General features: G+C 40.4%; 1 protein-coding gene across 1 annotated transcript in view; it reads left to right on the top strand.

Moving 5' to 3' along the window:
- grin2aa (glutamate receptor, ionotropic, N-methyl D-aspartate 2A, a) overlaps positions 1–6,642 on the top strand; it is a 143,161-nt gene extending 136,519 nt beyond the window's left edge. The window contains exon 14 of the mRNA XM_028599134.1: positions 1,681–6,642. Within this exon, the coding sequence (XP_028454935.1) occupies positions 1,681–3,645 (1,965 nt within the window). The 3' untranslated portion in view covers positions 3,646–6,642. The remainder of the gene's footprint in view (positions 1–1,680) is intronic.
- Positions 6,643–18,365: the final 11,723 nt, after the last annotated feature.

Genomic DNA, 18,365 nt, shown 5'->3' with positions numbered 1-18,365 from the left:
AGTATGTAGCTGTGTGAATATCTGGGCCTGGGGTGATCTGACTGGGTTAACAGTGGTCGTGTTCAAGGCTTTAAGGCAAAACAAACCACTGCAACTATACAGGGGGTTAATGCTGCATTATTGGGGTCAGACAGCTCTATCTTAGTTCTATTTTCTCTCAGCGGAATAAGAGAGCAGTGCACATGCACACACACACATGCAGAGAAACAGAGCTACTGCTAAACTAAGAAACCAAGTGAAACAAGGGTGGAGGAGGGAGTGCTGCACAAAGGAGAAGGGGGGTGGAGACGGGAGCGGGGGATCACGAGGCAGCCCTGAATATCGACAAAAATAGATCCTTATTGCAGCATGTTTTTGGGTGAAATCACGGCAACCCATGCTAAATCAATCTATTCTCCCTCAGTCTGTTGAAAGGTCAGCATTCTCCCTTGTTGCGTGTGAGAACAGACGACATAGATGTGCATCCCTAAAAGCACTGCAGTGTCTCTGCACTATTTTTGAGGCAGAGTGTGTCTCAAAGTTAACAGAGGGGGAGTAGTGAGGAGACAAAAACTTTTAGAAAAGATAAAGTGAGGTTCTTGAAGAAGACGTTGTTCCAAGCCATTCTCAAGAGTGATTTAGGGCAAGAGACATCCTTAATGGCCTTTTTTTGTGTTGATTAGCTCAACGAAATGTGTGCTGAACCAAAAAAGCACTTTGAATTTGTTAAAGTGATTAATGCATTTTAAGGATGTATACGTGAGGTAGGTAATGGTCTCAGTTAGGAAAAACATTGTCTTTGTTCTTTGAACTGTAAAATGAGAGCTCTAATACATCACTGTTAGTCAGTTGTAGTGATGGTAATTTCTCCTGTTTACAGTTTAATGTTTTCTCTGTCACCTCTGGAGTGCCTGTAACGGAGGCTTGGGGCATAGAGTTTTGAGAGATATTGTAAGCAGTTTGTCATATTTTCAAGTCATTGCTGATTCAGGTTATTAGATGGATTCTATTAACTGCAAGACTGGTATATATTTGCAAACAGTTGTACTGTTGAATTGATGGAGCTGCAGAAAGACTCTCATTGGATTGCATCATATTTTGTGTCCCCTTTAGAAAATATACACTGGCGGGGCTGCATTTAGCCTGGTTGGATTCTTTTTGAGCAACATTCTGTGTGTGTTTTGTTGTCTTGGTGTGTTTATGATTAAGTCAGAATCCTTTCTACTACAGAATGTCCCAAATTATGATGTTGTTTTTACTGCACCATCCTCTTATATTGTTTAGAAGATTCATATCTTTACCAAAACAAATTTCTATCTTTACTGAGGAGCGCAGTTTGATTTTTTTTAATAAATTGAACAACAATTCTGTTTCAGAGAAAATGAAAGAAAGCCTAATTTAATACTATTTCAAGTTTGTGTTAATGGTGATAAAATGCTGCGTTGGTTCAATGTACTGTGATTTGCTAAATCGCCGCCAATTTACAAAATTTTATGAAACATACAGACCACAAATATGTTTGGCCAGAGTAGATAACTAATAACTGTTTGTCTTTCTCCATTTCTCTCTCAATCTGTCTTTATGTTTGATTCTCCCTCTCTTCCATTTGATCTCTTTCCTTCTCCCACTCCTCTCTCATTTTTTGTCCTGTGACATTTTTTGTCCTCCATTCCACTTTATCATCCATATGTCTCCATACAGGGAATCTGGAGTTGCATCCATGGAGTCCACATTGACATGAAGAAAAAGTCAGATCTGGACTTTAGCCCCCAGGACAAAATGCTTAAGCTCATTAAATCAGCAAAACAGATGACCAACATGTCTAACCTGAGTGGCTCCCGCATGAACTCACCCAAACGTGAGTTCATGCACTCAGCTGGTCCCATGATCATGGACATGATGGCAGAGAAGGGCAACTTTATCTATGCTGACAACCGCAGCTATGCTCCCAAAGATATGATCTATGGGGACACTGGTGACCTGCAGTCTTATCTTGCTAACCGCCACAAAGACCACCTTAACAACTACATCTTCCAGGGTGGCCAGCATCCTCTGACCCTAAATGATGCCAATCCCAACACAGTAGAGGTGGCAGTGAGTGCTGACTCAGTCCAGACCAATGCCAAGCCGCCCCGGACCCTGTGGAAGAAGTCAGTGGACACGCTTCGTTCAGGGCCTCCTGGGCCCCCTCCGATGCCTGACATGCTGATGCCAGACTCACGAATGTCGATGAAGACACAGCGCTACCTCCCTGAGGATGCAGCCCACTCTGACATCTCCGACTGTTCCAGTAGAGCAGCCTCCTACAAGGACCCAGAAAACAACAAGCACCTGAAGCCCAAGGACAACTTAAAAAAAAGACCGATGACGTCAAAATACCCAAGGGACTGCAGTGAGGTAGAGCTGTCCTACTTAAAGACTAAGCAGGTCACCGGTGGAACCAACCAAACTGGGAGAGGAGGAGGAGGAGAGAAAATTTACACTATTGACTCAGAACGAGAGCTGAGCCTGCACTCAGACCCCATTCACTATCGTGAGAGTCGTGGCCTCGCTGCAGACGATTTGGATTATCCCGAGATCTACTCCGACCACAGTGACAACTATAGGAAGTGTGAGCAGCCCATCATTCATCTGAACTCCTCGCCTTTGCATCATACCGATTCAGATCTTCTACCAGACCCAACTTACTCTAAACACTACACCATGAAAGAGAAAAACATTGTCCTGTCCCCACATGAATCCATCGACCGCTATAAACAGACACACTGTCGTTCCTGCTTGTCAAAAGTGAGTGCTAGCTACCCACCAGGAGCGCCGTACACTCCTGCTGTACCTGCTGCAGCTTCTGCCACACGCTCACCCTATAATCGGTGTGAAGCATGCCTCCACACAGCCAACCTGTATGACATTAGTGAGGACCAGCTCCTTGCAGACCCCTTGGTCAGTCCCACCAGGCACCACCAACAGCAGCAGCAACCAGATGAAATGTTTGGTCTGTACTGGCCACAGACAGATGGGCCACATGTTCAAAAGAGAAACCGCTTGAGGCTGAGTCGTCAGCACTCCTTTGACAACATCATGCTTGAAAAGCCCAAGGATGTAGACCTGGGCCGACCGGCACGCAGCGTCAGCCTCAAGGAGAAGGATCGCTTCTTGGACTCCACATCTGACTCGCACTATGCGAACCTCTTCGGCATGCGTCCCTACTCCGGCAGACTGTTTGGCACCGGGTCCAAATCAATGCTGTTTAACCACAACCTGGAGGAGAGCAAGAGGAGCAAGTCCCTGTACCCGGCCCATGGCTCGGAAAACCCTTTCCTCAGCCACTCGCTGAGGGATGACACCAGCAGCAGACTGGTCCATGGGCGTAGCTCCTCTGATATTTACAATCAGCTGGCGGTGGCCTCACCTGCTGCGGCCGTCGGAGCGCCCCCCATCAAAACACGCAACGATGCGAACAATCTCCGCTCTTCCGTTAAATCCACCACTTCATACTGCTCACGGGATGGGCGGATAGCCAATGACATGTACAATAAAGAGCATGTGATGCCTTACTCAGCCAATAAGACTAGTGCATACCCGGCCCCACGTGGTGTCCTAAACTCAGCCCAGTTCAGCAATAGACGGGTGTATAAAAAAATCCCCAGTCTGGAGTCAGATGTTTAGTTGACATAAGAAATGATGTGTTCTCTCCTCCTTACTGCTCTCTGGGTTTGTATTATAATTTATTAACTATGTTATCCACCAAGGGATGCCATAGCCACACTACGTTTTTCTTCTTCTCTTCGACATTGTAATCCAAAAGAACTCGTGCCCACTTGGGTACGATGGTACTACTACTACTACTACTCTCTTTGCAGATGATATCATCGTTTTTGTCCATTCTCTGCCATGTACCAATGAGTTGGATGCATGGCTGGCACGCTGCCATAAGGTATCCTGGTGTAAAGGGGAGGGGAATCATTAACCCCATAGGTTTTAAAAAGGTTTAGGAAATGGCATATTCCCATGATTGGGACAGAGAAAGCCTAATTTACAGTAAAGGAGGACTCCTACAGAGGTTGTTTGGAAGGAGGCATTTGATTTGTGATTAAAATGTGTGACAAAGTGGTGAGGAGGATGGGAGAAAGTATATGAGATTAGAGGGAGAGAGAGAGAGGGGTTAACCCCTCCTCCTTCCCTCCTTTTTCCTTTTCACCTCCACTGTCAAGCTTGCAGCTTGCTAGTTGAGGAGAAGAGGCCTGACAGAGAGACCAGATGGGTTTGATGTCATGGCCAGACATGGAGGCGTCCCAGGAGGGCAGGGGCATCACAGTGAGCTAGTCCAACGGTCTGCTGCTTGTTACTCTGACAAATATGGCCACTGAGGCACCTGGCAGTGCAAGAGGAGAGGGAGGGAGAAAGGAGATGAGCGGCTAAATGGCACAAAGCGGAGCCTCCAGTTGTTTGTGGCAGTAAGGTATCGGTGTGCTTGGTCAGAGTTTGGTTTTATGTGTTAAGCCCATGCTAAGGGACATGATAGTGATGAGAAGCTGAGAGTAATGTAGGTGCTATCAATGAATAATGTTTACAGACTGACAGATAAAAAAGACAAACTGACAAAATCGCTGATAGAAAACACCACACAAGCAGGGAAACCTGAGGCAATTGGTGGGCATTTCATTTATGGCTCTGCACATAGAAAAATAATTGCAAAGTATTGCTTTTTTATTCTATTAAACTATAAGATTTATTAGGGATTCTGGCATCCGGATCCCCCTATGTAGGATTTTAGTGTTTGCTTATTTGGTAGCACAATAGCCATTAGTTTTAAAACCTCTCTCCCACATTTGCTTTTGAAAAAACCTTGCTTTCTGAAAAATACCATCAAGAGTAGTAGTTTATTTTGCATGTAGATTTTTTTCTGTGTCGGAGATGACAAAATACACACAAATACACTCTTAGACACATATTTTACATGTTTTTGAAAAGGGACTGTCTTGCCAGGGATGGTGGATGGATACTTGTACAATCGAAACCTTTATCCTGACCTTTGTGCTTAGTAAATCAGTGTCATGCTGTGGCTCCTGCTGCAAAAGAGCAAGACAGTGGTGGAAGGGAAGAGAGCAAAGAGGATATAAACAAGCGAGAAAAGGATGAAATGACAACTGTGTCCATCAAAACCTCGTCTGAGTTTGGGAGGGAGTGGGCGCCGATGTGTTTTTGTCTTTTGACCTCCCAGAGAAACAGGGTATTACCTATTAAAAAAAAAAATACATTGACGATTCCTTCCTTCTTTCCTCCTTCCTTCTTCCCTTCCTTAAACAACATGACACATCACTAGAGTGTTGAATGACTATAGAACTACTTCACTTTATTTCTTTTGGCTTTTGTAAAATCGAACTTTGATTGGGTTTGTTTGGTTGGTTACTTTTGCTTGGATAGCAGAGCTATACGGTATCTCACCACCACAGTCAACGGGATTGGTTTAACAATTATTGATAATCAATTACCGTTGATCCGGAGTCAACCAAGCTCTTGAGAATCTGAAGATTACTTGAGATAGATCCCTTGTTTACCTTCATAGCGTTGTTTGGGTGGGTGGACTGGGCAAGATGGAGGCCGGATGGAGCCGAGGAGGCTCCACTGTTATGTGCTCATCAATCATGTATCCATCTTCGTGTGGAGTAAGTTGTGTCTCTGCATGACAGAACTCGGGTAAGCTTGAAGTCTTAACCAGAACATTTGGTTCCTAAACTGATTGTTTATGCATTTGTTTGTTTGTTCTTTTTGATAACACTTAGCAGTAAAGACTTGCACATGCACATTCTTCCATGTACACGTGTGCCCACATAGCATTACGCTGTACAAATTGTACAGTCAAAAGAAAACCATGTAACCATGTTAACTGACTGATTGATTTGCTTGATTGATTGGATTCACAAAGCCAAATTGTATCAAATAAAATACCTCAGGATGATTCTGTGCATTTTGGGGGGAGCTTCAACCGTAGCAACAGAACAGTATGCGGCGCAGATTTCTTTGTAGAAAAAGAAATTATAAAAATTAAAAAAAAAAAAAAATTAAAACAAGAAGAAGAAAAACAACAGATTTGTAACGGCCGCAAAGCAGAATCAAACTTTTCTCCTTTTGATGTTTACCAGTCCTAGGTCTTCCAGTTCGGCTCTTTGCCCGGGCTCATGCAACCCAAGTAAAGTGAGAAGAAGAGGAAGTGAAGAAGGGATGGCAGTGGGGGGCTTAGGTGGTTTTTGCTCAGTGAGGGGTGTGTTGCGTACAGCTTCACTCCTGAGCGCCCTCAACAGAATGGGGGATGTTACTTGAAAATCCAAATCCTGAAAAGCTACCCTTATATGGAATAGTCAAGCAGGAATCTCTTTTCTCTCAATGGTTTTTAATGGCAGTTGACTGCATTCGCCACTGTGTTTCAATTGAAGCTCCATGTTTAACAGCCGCGGTCATTTCACCCTTTTTGTATTCTTGGAATACTGCAGTGAACCTCTCCTCTACTACTCAATCAGCTTACCCGATGTTGACTGACGAGCAACATTTGTCTTTCTTTGCATCTTATCTGCATATTTATTATTATTATCATATTTATCTCCACATGCTGCTTGTGTGAGCTGACCAGTGAACAATATGCACATGTAAAAAATATCAAACGGCACCCTCGCGTTTTATGAACTCATGATGATTTGTTCGATTTGTTCTACTTTTACAGAACTGTCATGTAAACTGATGCTGTTTTATGTTCAAACACACACTCACACGCACACACACACACATACACACACACACACACACACACACACACACACACACACTCTCTCTCTCTCAGACACACCCTTGTGATGACAACCCTGCTCTTTTTAATGACAAAAATGTATTTTAATTACATTTAATGATAAATAATGAGGTGATGGCATGCAACCCCAGATGTAACAATTTTAATGTTTTATGTTTCTTTTTTTTTATTTCTATTTTTTTGTTATGATGTTATGATCACTAATGCGTTGTAACCAGGTGTGAGTATATACATATTTGAGAGAAAAAAATGATCTATGTTTAACACAATGAAGATGCTGCTGCTGTTTTGGGGGAGAAGACGAGGACCTGGCCCTAGCGCAACTTCCTCATTGGATGACGGGTCTTTTATCAGGCCACGTTTTTGCTCAGTGGGGTAGCGGGTCAGGGGTCAGGGCTTGGTTTGGTACGGCAGGACATCCTTGCTCTTCCTCCAATGGCAGGTGAGAATTACTGTATCACCAGCTCTGCTTCTCTCTTCCCTCTCCTTCATGTGTAGTCAGGACTTCAACTGTAAAGAAGATAAAAGAAAAAAAAAGCAACCCTCTACTTTGAGTCTGCTATCCCTCCAAAGATACGAGACCTTTTTCTTTATGGTTTGCTGTAAGAATAGAGCTTTTTTTTTTTAAACTAATACTTCCTGAAAGACTTTTAAGGAACTATTTTGAATATATTTAGAAATGACACCTGTATACATCGCTTGTAAATTCATACTGGAATACATCATCATGGAGAATTATAAATGATAAAGAGTAAAAACAATATTTTTTGTGTGAATTTCACAGGAGCTCTTCTGTACAGTGGCACTGTTTCTCTCTCTCTCTCTCTCTCTCTCTCTCTCTCTCTCTCTCTCTCTTTCTCTCTCTCCTCTCTCTGTAGAGCGACTAGAATAAAACTTCACCATTCACGTTTGCTGTCCTGTCAAAATTTACAGTATACACACCAGGCTCTGTGTCTGCCTCACTTATAAGACGGTAATCACTTTTGCCAGCTGATGCTGCTGACAAATTATTTTACAGGTAATGTAAAAAAAAAAGAAAAAAATGCTAGCTGATTTTCCTATGACTCCTATGACTTAATCGCTACTGTGATTAAGTCGTTTTACCATCAAGAGTAGTTTTTAAAATCTGTAATTTTACTTTTACTCAAGTACATTATGTTTGAAGTATTGTACTTTGCTACATTTTAAACCAAATCAGTTACTAAGTAAAAAAAACGAAATAAAAAGTTTCTCTAACTTTGTTTTGGCATAATATCTGACAACAAACTCAACTCAAAATGGTTTTAAGTTGCTTTTATCAAGGTTTTTGTCTCTTTTTACTGTTTATGCTCTGGGCCCTTAACAAATTGCAAAAAACTATGATTTAATTAAATAAATATAAATAAGATATTAAAATAGGTATAAATATAATAAAAGTATATCTCCTCTCGCTGCTAAAATGTAATTAAGTAACTTTTACTTACATTTTAAATAAACTACTTTTAACTTTTGCTCAAGTAGATTTTTGTACCAGTAATTTTACTTCCTCTTTAGTTTATCAAAGTAATTGTACTTTTACTAAAGTAGAATATTGTTGTACTGTTTCCACCTGTGCTTTTACCCTCAGTACAGTCAGTAGGAGTTTTTTAATCATGAAGATCATAAGCTCTTAAGAAGGCCTACTACTGCCTAAGCGTCCTCTTTCCACAGATTTGAGTGTTTTAACCTATAAAGAGTATATTCTGATTACTTTTAAATGCATTTAGGCCCTGGTATTGTTACTGACTCACTGAAATAGCTTACTGGGACACTTGATGGAACTGAGCCATCGTTGTTAAGGTTATCAATTTCAGCTGGGCTTTTCCTACTATGACAAGTCAAAATGTCTGCTGTGAAAAAGGTCCATTGTGCCTTATCTTCCTTTCAGGTGAGATATCAATTCCCACAATTACTACAAAGCCGGAGAAGCTATAATATCAACAGATAAAGCTAATTTTAAAATTATATAATTGACGGTATATGTTTATTAAATGCCCACTATACAGCTTAATATACATTAAAATGTCCATTTACTGCAACCCTATGACCAGATATAAAGTTTATATTGGTCAATTCTGCAAAACCCAGAATTCTTTGACAACATTTTTGAATGCTCAATGCCAATGTTTTTTTTTTGGATGGGAACTATGATTGGGTTATGGCAAGGTTAGATAAAATTGATTGAAGATTATGGTAAGATTCAGTTTTTTTTTTTCTTCCTTTTTTTTAAAGCTAATGATCTGTGACAGGACTCAGTTGGCCATGTAACATGCCCACCCGCCACCTGGACCTCCCCAGGGCATACTACTTCCTGCATTGGCACTGAAAAATGGCTTTGGATGTAATTTGTGTGCAATGGAATAATCCAATTAAAATACTGTACATTTTCATTGTAATACTGAAACGTAAACAGACACTTCACCTTCATGGATGGTACTTTTTTAATCAGTAATGTTAATCCACCAGCTCTAGGTTAAAAATGTATTTGAGTGTTTGATCATTCAATCACTCCTATTCATTTTGCAGACCTAAACCAAAGCAAAGCTTCTTTAACTACTCAGTTTTATTAACCACAGCTGAGATATCAGCTTTTGAGCTGAGCTGATGATTTTACCATAGATAAATGTAATGGGTTTTGTATTCAGGTAGCTTATTGGCTCTGCTGAATCAGTACAAAATCCAATAATAGACCTACATGACGTCCATCTTCTGCAGTTATTTCTCATATGTATTGATCAATAACAGTGGAAACATGAAATTATAGTGCATTTCAATGTTTCTGTGGGAAATGGATGGACAAAGTTTCCTTCTCCTGTGTTTGTAGTAAGTTGCATGTGAGCTCACGTGTGTGTGTGTGTGTGTTTGTGTGTGTGTGTGTGTGTGTAACAGGGCATCAAGAGGTCACAGCTACATTTGCCATCTGCTGCATTCCTTCTAACCTTTCCTCACCTCTATACCTCCTTCTATATATCCATTATATTCCATCTGTTTCCATTTTTTCATGCATCATTTTGCACCTTTCGCTTCCTCCGTAATCATCCTATTGCCACTCTGTTGTCCTTATTACTGTTCTTTCCCATCCCCCCTTTTGCCCATTTCTCTTCAACTTTCTCTAAAATAAATACGAAGAAAAACTTCTCTCCTTCTCTGTGAGTTTTCCATTGATAGTTTACGGTTAGTTGCTGAAAGGCCACAACACTGGTACTTTGGCAAAATGTGTGGAACCAATAAGACTGCTTAATGTGTTAACCAAGACGGAACTATTCTGCTGCTACCAGTGTCAATAAACATTTACAGTAAATTATCTTTACTCTGTGGATTTACTTGGGGAAAAAAATGCATTTGCTGGACTGCAACATCTTGCCTGTCCTAATACTGCACGGCAAGTGTGATGATAGGACAGTCATGCCACTGAGCACTGTTGTTGCCGTTTTATCGCTTCCTTGAATGTGTGTAAGGCTATCTTTTTGGGCACTTCGGAAAACAAAACGTCATACATTAACATACACACAATAAAGCGTCATCTTAACGTGTAAAACATTCTAGCTTTAACTCTAACTGGAATAAGTATTTATGCATTCGTTTTGCTCTGTGACTTTAGTCTGTGGCAGCTTGGCTAAAAAAGCTGTTGTGTGACACAAATGAAGACAATGGGGAAAAAAAAGGACTAGTTCACTTTCTGTTGTTAAAGTTTTCCTAGTAATTTGACCTTCTTAAACGGTTCAAACTTTGCGAAATGAGCAAAGAGCCTAGCCTGGGATCCGGACAAATCTGCAAGCTAATGTTTCATTTGCTGTGGCAAATGCGTCTTGCCCCCCTCCCGTTCAGACAGATTTCAAGCTGACTTGGCCCTGAGTGGACCAATGGCAACTGTTTAGCTCGTACCCTACAGTCACCCACTCCCTTGATTGGCGTGCCTAGCCTACTCCTACTCTGGTTGCTTTGCAACAGTAAACAGAAATTCTCTGGTGCTGCCTTCAAGCACGTCTTACAAGTCACTTCAGAGGTATTGTCAAGTCACAAGAACAATGTTTTTGGATTTAAAAGTATTTATTTCTCGATAGGGGTAACAAAATATGTGCGATAAAATGCCAAACATATCCAATATATACAGAAATACGATGTCCTGAAGCATTTCCGCCATCTTGAATGATTTTCTTCGATTCGAGCAACCAACGTACATACGTTGCGCTGCCCTCATGCTGCCTTCACTCCGATTGGCAGTCGCTTTGTCGCATCGCTCAGTATTTGCATAAAATAGACTTCTTCTCAATTTTTGGACCACGCCTTGGTTGTGGCAGCGGCAAGCTCGTCGCTTGTCGCTGGCAAAACAGCCACTCACACAAGCCTATCGCTTTTTCGCTGTCTCTTGTAGCTAATGTGACTGAGGGGATATGTCACCGCCCTGTAGGTCGGTCCTGTGTAACGCACCAGGCTCACAAAACTCAGATCAAACTGTCAAACTAGGCTGTGCTGATCAAATATGAACACATTTTAGTGTACTGTTTTTAGCCGCAACTGGAGAAAGTTTGTGAGCAGGCTGTCATTTTTTTCCTTCTTGAAAACGGACCAAGCACTGCCCCGACTTGCATGTGTCGCGCAGGTGTAGGGTAGATGAAGGTCTATCCAATTGCATCCACAGGCGTTTTGGCCTGCGCCCCTTTGAAATTGAAAATGAACTGAGAGGTTCCAGACTTATATGCATTTACTGTCTATATTTTATCATCTTGAAGATCACCACACTCATGACCAAAACGCTGCAGAATATCAGACCTAAAAAGAGAAAGCCTCTCAGGTCAGTCTGTAGACCACTAGGAAAAGTAAACGTCTCAAGACTGAAATATGAATTGATTGCATTGGTGAAGTGTGAGGAGACTTTATTTCTTCAGTGCTATTGTTTCATAAAATGTATTGATTTTTGTAAAGGTCCGCAAGACATAAGGTTGTTTTTCTTTTGGTTGAGATATCACAAATGCACTCAAGTTAACTCAGGGCAGAAGAGCTCCCAGCAAACTATCTCAGACAATGACTGAACCACATGACACACGGTGCTCTTGTCGAATAAAACCCGTTCAGCTATTCCCACTGTGTTAAAATGTACTAAGAAAAAAATGTATCAAGAGACATTTATGACATTAAAACAAGTGGACATACAAATATTTTCAACACACAATTATTGGCCTAAAGATGCTGTAGGTAGTATTGGGAAGATCCAGGACTTGGACTTGGAAAAATGTAAACATCGACAACTTCTCAGTCCCTCCCCCCTTTCCGCTAAAGCCCAAAAGGGTCTCCTAAGCCCATCCCCCCCCAAAGGGAGAATGAATGCATGTGCATGAGCAGTGATTGACACGCAGTTAGACACCCCCCTGGCTCTTATTGGTGCATCTGAACAGGGAGCTGTGGATTTTTGGAAATCGCACTACAGGCTGTAGGTGGTGCCAGAGGAGACAGATTTTTTTTCAAATTACCTGCTTCATGTAGTTCTACTCAAACATAGGGGCGGTTTCAGCAAATTTGACAGAAAGTGAGTTTTCTAAGTCTTACCTACTGCACCTTAAGAGAAAATTCAACACCATGTCCAGAGGCGGGTTTCAGAATGAGTGGCATTTTGTGTTACATTATCTGATTGGTGAAGAGCCAGAATGGCCACATTTCAGAGATCTTAAAGCTTGGTCTTCATCCCATCTAATCAATTCTACCTAATCAATCTCCCCTCAGCCCTTTAGCCTTCATTTCAGCCTTAATATCTTTGTGAGACAGAGAAGAGGGACAGCTACGGCTTACTCATCATCATTTATTGCTGATGTTCCAGTTTACATACGGAGCCAGCATGTGAGTTTGGAAACGTCGCTATATTTGGTGTTCGATGATGGTTGGAAGATGTGTCTGTGTGTGAGAGACCGCCTGAGAGATAGCCAGAGGCACAGAGGAGAGTCAACAACAGTGTGGTTCAAACGTGCAGAGGATTCTGTGTGTGTGTGTGTGGGAGGAAGAAATGGGTCTGATTATTAAGAGGAAAAACGGATCAAAGTACTGTGGTTTAATTCACTATACCTCCATATCAATGGCCTGCTCACATAAAAGTCCATCGCGTTAAGAAGCGCCTTTAAAGGGGGAATGCCGTCACACTTCTTTTAAAAATGGGATATTACTGGTTAGTTCACCACGTTTGCTATAAAAAACACAAGATTTGTTCAAGATGGGCGTTAGATTCTAAAACATGCAAGCTAAATTAATGGAAATGCATCTTTTTATAAGTAGCAAAAGTCAAATTGTTGTGAGGGGGATTTTAGTTGTAATTTCATGTGCATCTTATAGGTAAATTTTTTTGTAACTCTAATACAACACTCACATGTCCATATCAAATGTGTTGTTGGTGTAATTTCTCCTAGCCGTACTGGCCATGAAAGGACCTGTTCCTAATGTGATTTCAATGGAAGTGATGGGGGGTCAAAATCCACAGCTGTCCTGTGCAAAAGGGCATTTCAAAGTTGAAGATGAAATTCAAGTCAAGTCAATCAAGCGGATATCTTCTGAAGTTGCAGTCTGTTTAGTATGAAGTCACGCTTTATGTTACTGTGTCTCCACTCGGTCGATCTGGGCCGAAAGAGAGATTTTTACACTAGAAACACTGTAACTTTGAAAGCTACCCACTTGATTTGACTAAATCAGACTGACCAAGCTTTTTTTTTTTCATTTAAAATTTTTTATTCACAATTTAACACACAAAAACTAAACATACAAGACATACAAGACATACTCCAAAACACAAACATACCAAACAATAAAGAAAAAAAAGAAATAATAATAATAATCCTACGCTACCACAGTCTGTGGGTTATCCATTATTCAATGTGAATTCATCATTTTATAGTCTTTATATAATTCAGTACTAAGGACCATGTGGATAAGAAATCTTGCAGTCTTGAATGCTGTTTATTTGTAATTTGTTCAATGGGCAACAAGTCTATTATCTGCTGCAAAATAGGAAAACATTATAAACACACATTTTCTTGTATAGGGAAACTTATTTTCCACATCATGATTCAACAAATATAACATAGGGCATAATTCAAATGTACAGTTACACATATCTTGAATTTCTTTATGAATCTTCTCCCCAGCTTTACAATATCAAAATAAATGCATGAATATTCCTGACTGATGAAGCTTCTGATAAACTTTACAATGCATTTCTTAAAAGAATGAAAACTGGATTTTGTCCCCGATCTCTTTACAGCCAGTATGAACAGAAGGAATTATCACAATGACCAATAACTCTCATAATGCACACTACATATGGAACAGTGATTATTGAATTGAGACAGATTTGAAGAAAAAAATAACAATATAAACAAAACACAACACAGATAAACTCTTATATGTATACTTAGTATTGTACATACCGCTTCATCTGATAATTATGACAAATAAAACTTGTAGTTGCATGATCTTTACACTGCAACTGCAACAAAAAACTTAGGTTATGACCCTTTAATTATTCTTTAATGTTAATTAATGTTTATATAGTATGTAACTGTCAACTGTGACTTTTAGAGCAACCTAAGCCGACACACTGTTTTGTGTGTGGGATGAGCATTCCAATGATTTACTGTTGTCACTATCACAATAATGCCATCTACATTACACATTAACATCAATGGTTCCCAGAGGCTCAAAGGAAATGAAGACAATTAAATCAGTTACTGTAGAGTAATTGCAGTTCTGTTTGCTCAGCTGGGAGTGACTATTGCCCATGCATGGTTTTAATGAGAAATTGGGGCAAAATAATCCCAAATCAGTATACAGTACCAGTAGATATAAATAGAGCTGGACAATATATTGATATTATATTGATATTGTGATATGAGACTAGATATAATCTTAGATTTGGGATATCGTAATATGGCGTAAGTGTTTACCAGACTATTGTAACAGTTCTATTGTTTGCCTTTACCCACTTAGTCATTATATCCACATTACTGATGATTATTTATCAAACATTTCATTGTGTAAATATTTTGTGAAAGCACCAATAGTCAGCACTACAATATGGTTGCGGTATCGATTTCGAGGTTTTTGGTCAAAAATATTATTTGATTTTGTTCATATCGCCCAGCCCTAGATATAAGTACTGTTGTTATTAATTGACTAAGATCATGCAGTTCCTAAAGCACTGTTGCAATAGTTGCAGTTTGGTCCGTATGCAGCAAGGTTAAATGTTTTTCAGAGGGCATCTCCTCCTGCTAATGTGATCTGAATGTTAGGGGCATTTTTCTTCAACTTTGAATGCTGTGTGTTTACAGACACCAACCGACAATCGCTGCACACCATAGTATAACTTCAACTATAAAACAGAATTACTTTGGCACTGCATAAAGCATGCTTAATTTGTCAATTTAAAGGTCCCATATTGCAAAAAAGTGAGATTTCCATGTATTTTCTGATTATAAAGCAGGTTAGGGTGCTATGTACTATTTACAAGTATTGAAATGCTCAATCCACAGAGAAATGCACACAGCCAGAATTCAGAAACTGTGCCTTTAGACGATTCGTAAGGACTTTCATACAGTTATGATGTCACAAATATACTATATATAGGTAAAAATTGCAGCTCCAGTGCCTTTACAGTTATTCCCCGGCTGCAATGGCGGTACGGAGATGCAGAGAGCCCAGATGCGGAAGACACGGAAAGATGCGGAAGACACGGAACCGCTGACCAATCAGAGCAGACTGGGCTTTTTTGGGAGGGGGGCTTAAAAAGACAGGCACTAAAACGGAGCGTTTGAATACCGGTATATTAAACAATGTCTTTTTGAACATTAAAGCATGCAAACATGTTGTAGTAGAAACACAAAATAAATAAAAAAAAAATAAAAGTATGAACCTGAAAATGAGCATGGTATGTCCCCTTACAAATTACATTGAAATAATATTCCACATGCCACACACTTTATTCTGAAGGAATCTCCCTCTAAAAGCTATAGAAACGTTTTTAACTTTAGCTTTAACATACTGGTTGTAGGGTTGGCATTTCCATCTACTGCTAATACTGTATGTGGCTTAAAGCTACACACACTTGTTAACTTCTACAACATATGGCAGCCTACAGGCAACGTTCAAACTGATTTTCTAAAATATAATTGAAAGAACAACTTAAAAAAGCTCTCTTCTTAAGTTTCAGAGGCATTTCTTGACTGGTCATTTTAATTTTGTGGGAATTTAATAAGCCGGTAGGGATCTTAGCTTGTAGGCCTTGTTAATATTGACCCGGGCTCAGAGCCACTCTACTGCAGCTTTTTTATAGCTACAGTGATAGCAGTTTGTGTAACTTATCACTATTAATTCCAGCTCAACTGTCTCTCTGAATGTATTTTAAGGTTGTGAAAGGCTTGCAGAATTGTTATGCGTTGTATGCATGACTATATAAAGTTTAAGAATACCCATCCCCCAACAACTCAGTGAGAGGCAAAACCCATAAAAGAGTAATCATTTGACTTTATTATACTTTGCTGGCACCGTGTGTCTTGGGTTGCCCTCATATAGACATTGGCTGCCCATTGTTCTGGTTTAAGGATGATAATGGATTCTGATCTATGACTCAGTGAAGAGTGATGATAACAGGAGATGAAAGACAGATGGAGAAGAGAAACGGATGCAGAGATGAAATGTTTTGCGTTGTTAAGGTTAATTGATTTGTGATGCCACTCACTGAGGATTGATGGCAGCTTGTTGATGTCTGCTAATGGGGGTGGGAAGGCAGAAAGGAGGGACAGGGGCAAGATGGGAGGGAGCAAGTAAAATGAAAGGAGTAAACAAGGCATCGATAATGTCATTTAGAAACTTGGTCAAACTTACTATCCAACAACTGGAGAGGAGGGGTATGGTAAGACAGATGGGAAGGGAGGGGAGGATGGCAAGAAGTAAAACATAGGATCTGAAGGAGACAATTCAAAGGGTCAATATCAATTAGAGGGAAGAAGAAACAAAACTCTACAACTCTAAAGATGCACTTCTGCCAATGACCAGGATATGCTGACACCAAAAAACACAAACCAAGGCTAATCATTTTACCCAAACAAAGGGGGCTTCTTCTGTTTGTGGTGAAAAAGCATTGATTACAAACATCAAACCTATTCAAAATATGTCAAATAAATATCAATTAAGCAGTGTTACAAGTCTCATAGGGTCTAGACCTTGATATTAAGATGTTAGGTTCAGGGGCATGTTTGTTTATTTGTTTGGGGCATTTTGGGTCTGATATCAGGACTAATGGAAGTCATGAACTAATAGAGTTTGGATCTCATTTATATAGCTGTATACAATTATTTACAATTTGTTTGATTAAAAACCAAAGTCAATAAGTTGCTAATATCTCTTTTTAGGAATGTGTGTGTGTGTGTGTGTCTCTGTGTGTGTGTGTGTGTGTGTGTGTGTGTGTCTGTCTTCCTTTCTGTCTGTCTGTCTGTCTGTCTGTCTGTCTGTCTGTCTGTCATGCATACTGTCAGTAAATATGAATGAACTAATCTCTGTGTTCTTTTTTTCTTGCAATGTGTTTTACATTTGTAATTGTGTGTCTGTGTGTGTGTGTGTGTGTGTGTGTGTGTGTGTGTGTGTGTGTATGGAGCAGGTGGGCCGTAAAAATGCAAAATGCTGTTGCATTGCTGTCTAACTCCATGATAACTTCAGACTCTATGTGTGTGTGTTTGCTTGTATGTGTGTGTGTGTGTGTGTGTGTGCGCACACGCATGTGTTATATAATGTAATAGAATGTCTTCCCCACTGTCTCCAGTTGTAATGTCAGTAATAAAGTTAATTAGGTCTTTGGTCCCTACGGCACAAAACATTTTGTTGGTGGTTGTGTGAGTGTGTATGGGGGGGGGGGGGCTGGCTGGTTTGCCTGGTCTCAAATAATGCTGAGACTCTAATTCACCACAAGGGAAATCTTGATGGAGAAAGAAACAAAAAAGTTTTTATGAGGAGTGTGTGTGTGTGTGTGTGTGTGTGTGTGTGTGTGTGTGTGTGTGTGTGTGTGTGTGTGTGTGTGTGTGTGTGTGTGTGTGTGTGTGTGTGTGTGCGTGCGTGCGTGCGTGCGTGCGTGCGTGCGTGCGTCTTTCCTTCTTTATTAGGGTATTCCTCCCTATTAGGAATAAAATGGAATCCAGAGCTACAAAACATTGAATTCAGGATTCTCTGGTTATATAAGTCTATCACTTACATAAGCCTAGAACAGATAGCCGATGGCTGGGAATCCAACTGTTTGTTTAACAAAGTGCATATCTAGCTCAAAAAGTTCCATTGCGAAAGATTTTTCCCTGGTATGAATTGGGATATGGACTACACACGTCTTGTTTTTCCCCATGTAGTCCATTAAAAACTCTCCTGAATATCATCCTTCTGGCAGGGTGATATTAGCCTGGGGAAGCAAGTTCTGGCTGACAGGAACAGGCTTGTTCCCCACAGCAGCCACTGTTTCCACCAACAGCCATGTGTCCTGCTTTATGTGTCCTTGAGCAACATGCTGAAGCAGTGCTACCTGCTCCACTTTCTGGTGAGAGCCTCT

This window comes from Perca flavescens, chromosome 15 (assembly GCF_004354835.1).
Source record: "Perca flavescens isolate YP-PL-M2 chromosome 15, PFLA_1.0, whole genome shotgun sequence".
Classification (NCBI taxonomy): Eukaryota; Metazoa; Chordata; class Actinopteri; order Perciformes; family Percidae; genus Perca; species Perca flavescens.
Note: the sequence above shows the minus strand (reverse complement) of the source record. Positions and strands in the feature narration are given on the sequence as shown.